The sequence below is a fragment of the Psammomys obesus genome, unplaced genomic scaffold (genome assembly GCF_907164565.1).
Source record: "Psammomys obesus unplaced genomic scaffold, mPsaObe1.curated_primary_1811, whole genome shotgun sequence".
In the NCBI taxonomy this organism is placed as follows: Eukaryota; Metazoa; Chordata; class Mammalia; order Rodentia; family Muridae; genus Psammomys; species Psammomys obesus.
In genome coordinates, this window is record NW_026586589.1 from 8,042,152 (window position 1) to 8,051,276 (window position 9,125).

At 51.0% G+C, this 9,125-nt stretch overlaps 1 protein-coding gene across 2 annotated transcripts in view; it reads left to right on the forward strand.

The window, feature by feature from the left end:
- Window positions 1-822, forward strand: part of LOC129672745 (ubiquinol-cytochrome-c reductase complex assembly factor 1) — a 78,230-nt gene extending 77,408 nt beyond the window's left edge. For both annotated transcript variants that reach the window (XM_055602342.1, XM_055602343.1), the window contains exon 10: window positions 231-822. In XM_055602342.1, the coding sequence (XP_055458317.1) occupies window positions 231-365 (135 nt within the window). In that variant the 3' untranslated portion in view covers window positions 366-822. The remainder of the gene's footprint in view (window positions 1-230) is intronic.
- Window positions 823-9,125: the final 8,303 nt, after the last annotated feature.

The window sequence follows — 9,125 nt, forward strand, 5'->3', positions numbered from 1 at the left end:
CAACCCCTGTGAAAGGGTCACTTGACTGCCAAGGGGTCGCAATCCCCAGGTTGAGAACCACCGCCCAAGGTAGTGTTTCTCCAAGTCTCGCTAATGCAGTAATCTTGGGAGTTGGACAGCCAGGTTACCACTAGACCACCTCCGACCCTGTCCTCTCCCTGGGGAGGCTGTACCTTCTCCAATCACGTGAGCCTCTATCTACGCTGTCCACTTGCTCTCTCTACTTGTAGATGCAATACCTGGACTCCATGAACGGCGAGGACCTGCTTCTGACAGGGGAAGTGACATGGCGCCCTCTGGTGGAGAAGAATCCACAAAGCATCTTGAAGCCCCATGCCCCTACTTACAATGACGAGGGTCTTTGAGAGACTGGTCCCTCTGGACGGTTGGCTGGCTGGCTTTGAGGAATCCTCCAGGGAAGAAGTGCCTGTTTGTCCCGGGACCCTGAAGAAGGTGGTCTGAATTGACTTTTGAACAGCACCTGTTGAATACTCGGCCCGTTTGTGTTGAGTTTCTTCTTCCTGAGCCCGGAGACTGATCCGGTGGGGTGCTGCTGGGAGGCCCTCTCGCTCTTCCGACATGTCCCTCCTTCAAGAGAAGCCCCAAGCACACTTCCCGAGTCCCTCCAGCAACACATGTGACTGGGAGCTCTTTGCGAAGGCCGAGAAAGGGATGGGTAGGTTAGAAAGGGGTGCCCTCACCAGGGGCCCCTGTCCCTGACTTATAATGCTCCTAAGTCAAGATGGTGACCATATACTATCCCCCAGCTGTGAGCCATGCGGTTCAAGTAGCCATTAAAAAGAGACGTTTTCTGCCATGGTTCCTCTTTGTTCCAGGATCTTTCAGAAACATAGGTAAAGCCGGGTGTGATGGCACATGTCTTTAATCCAAGCGCTTGGGAGGCAGACACAGGCAGATCTCTGAGTTTGAGGCCAGCCTGATCTACGGAGTAAGTTCTAGGACAGCCAAGACTACACAGAGAGACCCTGTCTCGAAAAACCAAAAGAAAAGAAGGGAAATGTAGGTGAGAGGCAGGATGCGCCAAGCTCAAGAATTAACTCCAGCTCAGTTAGAGGCGGCGAGAGGGGTAGGTCAGGGACTCTCTGCTCCCACTCCTCCTGTCTCCAGATCACAGAGAGGAGTCACTGCCTGGGCAAAGCACAGTCTGTGGGCATGTTCTCTGGGACTCGGGAGGTCTCTGAGGATCAAGGGGCTTGTACATCCTAAGTCATTTAGAAAGAACAAAAGTCCCTTTGTCACCCAGAGTGAACAGGGGAAGGAACACGCTGTCTCTGCCCTCTCAGCCTCCCTTTACATGAGATAGTGTGGCAAAGAATATATTCTTCCTGGCCTGTTGGTACCACCCCAAGCGCCAGCCGCAGGCCAGCTGCTGCCTGCTCCCCACTGTCTAAAGCATGTGCTTTGAGGGGCCTCTTCTCTCCTCTCTGAGAGTTTGGGTCATCTCTTGGAAGGTTTTCTGAAATTGAGGAAAGGGGTGGGACCCGTCTCCCCCCTCCCTCCCCCATCCAGCTTCCTTCATTGAACTTGCTATAAAATGAGTCATATAAAGAAACTCTATACTGTGAGGTATACGCCACTTCTGTGAAAACATTACAAATCAAGCCGCCCCCTTGGTTTATTTAAGATGCTTTTGTTGCAAGCGGGGCTCTGGAGTGAAGCGTCCTCTGTGAGTGTGAGATAATAGCACCTTGTAACTCATTACATCTGGGCACTATTTACATAAACCAGAGGCGAGCCAGGCAGGAATTTGCTGATTAATTTATTTTTAATGGAGTGAAGTATGCCATGCACCAAAATAAACTTTACTGTGTGTACCTAACTGCTCCTGGAATGGATGGAAAAATTAATGGAACAGATTTTGGCTCCTAACTCTGCACATTAATTCATATATAAAAGTCATTTGAGCATTAACCCATTGCTGCCCAGGGCAGCTCCCCAGCCACAGAGCCCAGCCTAGCTACTGGGCTTTAGTGTCCTGGAGCCTCGAATTTGCTCGCAACTTTAAAGGTCATCTGGGCCCACCATGGTACCCTTGCCCACCTCTCTTAGGTTCTGTGTTCATGCTGAATCTCGAAGCAGAAAGCGGCCTCTGCTTGCAGGGCTTGTATCCACAGGATTCAGGATTAGGGTTCAGCAGTTCTTAACACAGAGCCCTGCTGTGAGTCTCGGGATCCTTATTCATGGCTGTTGCCAGTTGCCACACCACAACCACATCTTCAAGACAAAACTCAGGTACTTTATAGGCCGTGGGCTCTCTGGTGGGCTTCCCCTTCCGTTCCAGCCTGACTTTCCAGGCCTCTCATCCATCTCTTCCCTGAGCACATTGAGCCATGGAGCACACTGTTTTCTCTACCTCATTCCTCCTGGTGCTCACTAAAGGGATAGTAACCCCCGAGTACCACCTCCTCGCCCCCCGGCTCCGGCAGGCTTTCCATGCTGCTCCTGTGATGGCCTCTCTAAAGACACTGAGGTGGTGTTTTTGGTAACGTCCTCCTTCCATGCTGCAGGGCTGGCTGCAGCCGTGGAGAGCGGCTGCGGCATTGGGAGATCTCTCACCGTGCACTGTCCTGCAGTATCTGTGCACACCTTGGTGAATGAGCGAGAGCGGGTGGACAGCTGAGCCCCATCGGTGCAAGCCCCGGCTGGGCCAGCTTACTCAGCAGCGATGCTTCAACGTCAACCAGCTCCAAACCCAAAAGCCATTTTAAAAACAGGGCATGGGGCCAGGGGACATGTCACACAAAATTAGTGGAAGGCATTTCCTGTCCCTGGGAAGACTGACAGCTCTTCAGGAATGATTTTTGTCACTTTTGGTATACTCCCAGAAGGGGGCAGAATAAGTTAAGAGACACAGTTATTAAAACAAAACAAAACAAAACAAAACAAAAACTCAGTATGGCTGAGGCACAATTGCCTCGAGGCCAGCTTGAGTTATAGCGTGAGACCCTACCTCAATAAAAGAAAGGGCCATCAAGGTACTTCAGTGGGTAAAGATGACTTGCTGCTGAACCCAGTGACCTCACTTAGATTTCTGGGGCCCACGTGGTAGGAGAGAACTGAGGCCCTCAAGTTGTCTTCTGTCCTCCACTCTCCATAGCATGGGTGAGCCCCTGACACACAATAAATGTCTTTTAAAAATAAATAAATGAATGAAAGGGAATTATGTAGCAAAACAAAGTTTGAAATACAAAATGCAAGTATTACAAGGAGAGAGGGAAAACAATTACACTTGAAATCCTACCCAGAGGCCTCCAAGACAATACAGGCGATTGCTGTTGCTCTGGGTTGTCCAGTAAAACTAGAATGAAGACACCACACGCTTGAGTTGCAAGGCAAGAGAGAAATCAAGTTGGAGCTGCCTTCCTGCTGGCTAGCTTTCATCGTGTGGAAGATGCCATGCAGGCTGGCAGGGGAGGGAAGGCAGTGTTCTTACCCAGATGTGAGCCCTGTGAACTACAGTGCGAGGCAAGATGGGCAGTAGTGCTATGTCTGCTTTCTGGCTGGATCTGAGACGCATTCCGTAAGAGCCAGTTCATGCCTGGTTCTGTAGACCTGGTCAAAAGCCCATGGCTGAGGAGGCCGTAGACCTTAGGGTGAAACCCATTGTTGTTTTGCTAAGTGGACGTCCTGCCAAACTGTCCTCTGAATACTTAGTTGACACCCATAGACTAGTGTTGCGCTCAGCCTTGGTCAGAGAAGTTGCTGTTCACAGCAGTGAGCGCTGGTTAATGCAGTGGCTCATAACTGGTCAAAATGCGGAGGAAGTAGCTTGAGTAACGTCTGAAATGGAACATCTCGGGGCTCAGAGATTAGCACTGACTGCTCTTCCAGAGGACCTGGGTTTGATTCTCAGCACTAATGGCGGCTCACAACCATTGGTAATCCAGTTCCAGGGGATCCAACTCGCCTCTGGCCCCTTCAGGCCCCAGGCTTGTATGTAGTATACAGACATACATGTAGGCAAAATGCCCATGCACATAAAATTAAGGTTTTTTTAGTGGGACAGTGTTTCAGTTCCCAAAGCTCAGGGACTATCATGGAAGAGGAGCAGAAGTAGTGGAGAGGCTGGGGGCTCGGGATGGGGTACTGTTAAATGCTGTCTTCTAGACATGGCCTGGCCTTGGCACTCAGGGGCTCACAGCATCTGTGGCCACTGGAACAAGATGGGACGCAGCAACATCCCATCCCGGATGGAGGAGGAGCCCTGCAAGCCCAGCCCCTTCCTGAGAAGCTGTGGTTTCTGGGGAAGAGAAGCATTTTTGGCAGTGGTATAGCAACCGGAAGTTGCCCATGCCCTGGTAAAGATCCCCACACCCAGGCTCATGCAAGTAACGCTAATTAAACTCACTGGATCCCAAAGAAGCCAAAGACATGAAAGTAGAAGGGGGACTTGTTAGGTTCAGCGGGAATAGCAGGGAAGTGAGAGAGTAATGGGTGAGAATAGCCAAAACGCACTACATATGTGTATGAAACCTTGTTTTAAAAAGAAACCCTGCCAGCCAGGCAAGTTGGCATATGCCTGTAATCTCAGCACTCGGAGGCAGAGGCAGGCGGATCTCTGTGGGTTCAAGGCCAGCCTGGTCTGCAGAGTGAGTCCAAGACAGCCAGGGCTACACAGAGAAACCCTGTCTCCAAAAACAAGAAAAGAAAGAAAAAGAAACCCTACCAAGTATTTGGGAGGTTGAGGCAGGAGGATCGGAGGACAGCCAGCCTTAGTCATGTCACAAGCCCGTGCCGTTTCCCACTGACAGAGAAAAAGAGCCTGGACGGCTAATCATCAGCACTCAGGTGTTTTGTTTGGCTTTTGTTTTTTGCTGATGAAAGCTGTAAGGGCCTCCCCACCAGTCCAGAGGGATTGGCGTCCTCAGCATTTTCACTCCCCAAGAATAGAGGGCCTTAAGGCTCAGGAAGCCTGGAGAATTACCCAAGATGGCGAGACCACATACCATGAGATTGCAGGACCCAGCCCTAAACCCAGTACCTAAGCCACGCTGCCTCCCTCATCGTGGAGATCCACAGCTGGGTGTAGCGTAGCCAGGACTTTCCCCACAGCCGAAGATGGGGGAGAGGCCACCTGAAGGCTGTGCGGTCCCTCTGTCAGGCGAAAGCATCTGCTGGTGCATCGGAAGACAGTGTTTTCCTCAGGTTTTTGGATGAGAGGCGCTGATCAACGACTTGGACGACAAAATTTAGTTTCTGCTCTGTGACAGACACATCCGTCACCTACCATCTCACTCAAAGCTCACTGGCCGCTCTGAGAGGTGTCAGTTTACGCCACCGCTGAGGCTGAGGGAAATAAGAGCTTGGAAAGGCCGCGTTTCTCCCGCCTCGGGCTCCTGTGACTGACACTCCAGCTGCCTTAGTTCTGGAGAGCTCCAGGTGAAGCGGTGTTTGTGCTGCAGTTAAGTAAAAAGAAGACCTAGGCATGGTGGTGCAGTTCCTTTAGGCCCAGCGGAAAATGTTCCGGTTAGCCATGGCTGTCTGTATAGAGAAATCTTGTCTAACAGAAATCACACACAGACACACAGAAGGGGCTAGAGAGACGCCACATTAGTTGAGAGCATTGCTGCTCTTTCAGAGGACTCAAGTTTGCTTCCTAGCATCTGCATAGGCAGCTGTAGGAAACTTGATGCCATCTTCTGGCCTGTGAGAGTACTTAAACACATGCCATCCACTCACCCAGAAAACACACTCGTGCACGCGTGCGCACATACACACACACACAAATCCTATTTAAAAGTTAAAGCATTTGAGCCTCATGAGCTTATACACCACTGGAAAATACAAGGGAGTTAGAAATCAGAAAAGCCAAGGTGGGGCCAGTTAGGGCAGAAAAAAATGGGCAACCAGGAAGTGAAGGGCTGCTCAGGTAAAGGCATGGGACAGGAAGTTCCTAAGTCTCTAGTGGACCCATGGCCTCTGCTGCCAAGGGAAAGAAAGGTGCAGAGAAGGGGGCATGGAGGGATGCCTGGGAGAGTCTGATTGGCAGCAGTGAGCTGCCCTGTACCCCACTTTCTCAGTAAAGATTGCAGCTTGACAGGAGCAGAGAGGCAGGATGGGACCAGGACGCATGAGCTTAGCCAAAAAGGAGATCTACCTACCTAGACTCTGGTCCTAGGAGTGGTAGAGAGCTTCTGTAAAGCAAAGGACACGGGCAGGAGAGAGCATTCAGAGAACACTCACCTGAATCAGTGCCTGAGCTGCTCAATGTACTGAAGAAGGAGAAAAGCCCCTGCTCTTAGGAAGCCTCGCTGCTGCGGTCTGGCAACAGACAAGCTGGAAAGGCCTTCTCTGGTTGAGTTTTAGCCACATGATAATTATAATGCTCTGAATGAGCTGTGGCAGGGACTACCACCGGTTGTGTGGTAAGGAAATGGTCCACTGAGCAAAAAGCACCCACTGAGCAAAAAGCACCCACTGCTCGAGGTGGCGCTGTAGCAGACTGGACAGTGGCATCATCTGGACTCCACCTTCACGCACTTGGGGGTATCTGAAGATCCAGGATGGTGGGAGCCAGACTCGAGCAGCGAGCGGCGGCAATGCCCTGGGGGAGACAGGGCTAGAAGACCTTAAGATGAGTGGGACTGTCAGGTGTGGTGGCCCACGCCTTTAATCACAGCACTCGGGAGGCAGAGGCAGCTGGGTCTCTATGGGTTCCAGGCCAGCCTGGTCTACCTAGTGAGATCCTGTCTCAAAAAGATGAGGATGATGTGTCTGTCTTGGTTATAGAGAGGACGTGTAATCATGAAAGGGAAGGAGTTCCCAGGGGTACGGTGGCGTGGGGAGGTGACAGCTCTCAGGAGAGCAAGAATGGGCATGGAAGCTTCCTCAGAGGAAGCTGAGGGCATGGGGAGAGCTAGAAGGTCAGGGGCCAGAGAGCATGCTGGGGAGGCTTGAGGGCTCCAGAGTTGGCTAGGACCATGATTGATCGTTGAGAGAATACAGACTGTGAGGGGCACATCATTTTGAGTCTCTGGAGGTGCGAGCTGAGGAGAAATAGCGCTTAGTTGAACAGTAAGGATTTTCCTTGAGTGTTAAGGACTCATGTGTAGTCAGTTCCTCTCAAGGATGGAAGTCTGGCTTTGAGAACAAGACCTGGCCCTGGCGAGCTGGGGAGAACCCTTTTTGATGCCTCCCCTCCAAAAGCAGTTTACTTGTTTTTATGTGTATGTGAGTTCAAGGTGAATTCTGGGCACATTCTGGGTCCTAGGCTCACCGACTATGGCTCAGGGAGGCCCTCGGACAGCTGTGAAGAGGGAGAGTCACGGTAGGGGTCTTTTGTCTATGTATGTCTGTGTACCATTGGTGTGCTTGGTGCCTGAACCAGAAAAAGGTGTTGGATCTCCTGGAACTGGAGTTTCAGATGGTTGTGAGCATCCATGACTGCCCTTGGTCTGAGTCCTCTGGATGAGCAGCCACTGCTCTTTATCATTAAGCCATTGCTTCAGCCTACCCCATCACCCTTTTCCAGCAGGGTTTCAACGAGTTGCCCAGGATGGCTTGGGATTTGTTATGTAGATCAGGCTGGCCTCAAACTCACAGAGATCTGCCTGCTTTTGCCTCCCAAGTGCTGGGGTTAAGGGCATGCCCACCATACCCAGGTCGAACCCTCTCCCTTTTTAAATTTATTTATTCATGGGTTTTACGTACATGAGTGCTCTGTCTTCATGCACACCAGAAGGGGGAATCAGATCCCGTTACAGAGAGGTGTAAGCCCCCATGTGATTGCTGGGAATTGAACTCAGGACCTCTGCAAGAGCAGCCAGTGCTCTTGACCACTGAGACAATCTCTCTAGTCCCCTTGAATCCTTTCCTAGGACCAAAGATTGCAAGGACAGATGGGAGACAAGGGATTCCTGGAGAGAGAAGCCTCGAAGAAGGTTTATTCACCATCTGGAAGAAGCAGTCCGGAAAGGGAGCCAGCAGGTTTCTGGGAAGAAATGGGACAGCTGCAGCTGGTTTCAGTTCTTCACTGGGAGGAGCTCTCCTGCCCACTGCTGGCCTCCCCACCCCCACTCTGCCCATCCCACCTTGCCTACTCAAACCACGGCTTTTGGTCTTAGAAAGGGGTAGATCAGACCTCCTAATCACGCCGCCTCTTATACTGACCACCCAGCAAAGGCTTTCTGGAGACCCCCTGAGCCACAGTTGGTTAGCCTAGGACCCACAATCTGCCCAGATCGAAAGCACCTTTCCAGACTGTGGAGGGGGTGGGGATGAGGAGAAAAGTCCCGGGGAGACTGGTTTCTCTAAAGCTCCAGCATGGGCCATGGACACTAAACCCCAAGCACCTGGTTTCTAACTTGCTTTAATCCACGGTTTATAATTATTTACGAGTCTATCTTCCTCACCCATCTTTGAGCTTTTCCGGGGCAGACACAAGATCTTAGCCATCTTTGGGAACCCCCTGCCCCAGTACTAGCTGAAAGTAGACACTGAATCTACACTGGGGAGACTAGATTGAGGGGAAAGGAAAGAGGTGGGCAGGGAGAGGTGCCTGCCGTCAGCAACACGGGCTCAAAGGCTCAGTGGATAACGTTTCTTTCTTCTCTCAAGTTCAGAATGGACTGAGAAATAAGACAGCAGACAGATGAACATAAAAACAGCGGCTTTCTGAGCCTCGCCAACAAGCACCAGATAAACTTCCTATTCCTTCAGAGCCAACCATCTGTAACAGGACAGAGTTCCTCGTTGCTGAGGCAGGGTTCCTTTGTGAGTTTATACTGAGTAGGTATCTATAGAACATGCTAACTTTCCCTAAGGCATGGTAGGTGGAAAACGAGGAGGAAGAGAGAGGAGATGAGTGCGAGAATGAATCCAAAAGAGCCTGAGCCCAGATCCTTCCCAAGCCATCGTCAGACAAGCTATTTCTCTTCCCTGGGAAGAAGGGATGAGGCCATGAGGTTGCTGAGCAAGGACGGCCCTCTCAGATGTCTCCTCCCACAGAGTGGAGTGGGAATCCCCTCCTTCCTCTTATGGAAACATGAGTGGGATTGTATGGGATCATTTTATGGGATCAGATGGACAGATGGTTGGTAGGGGTATGTGGCTGATTAAGATGAGCCCTCAACTTATCACAGTCACTTTTCAGAGAAAAAAAAAAA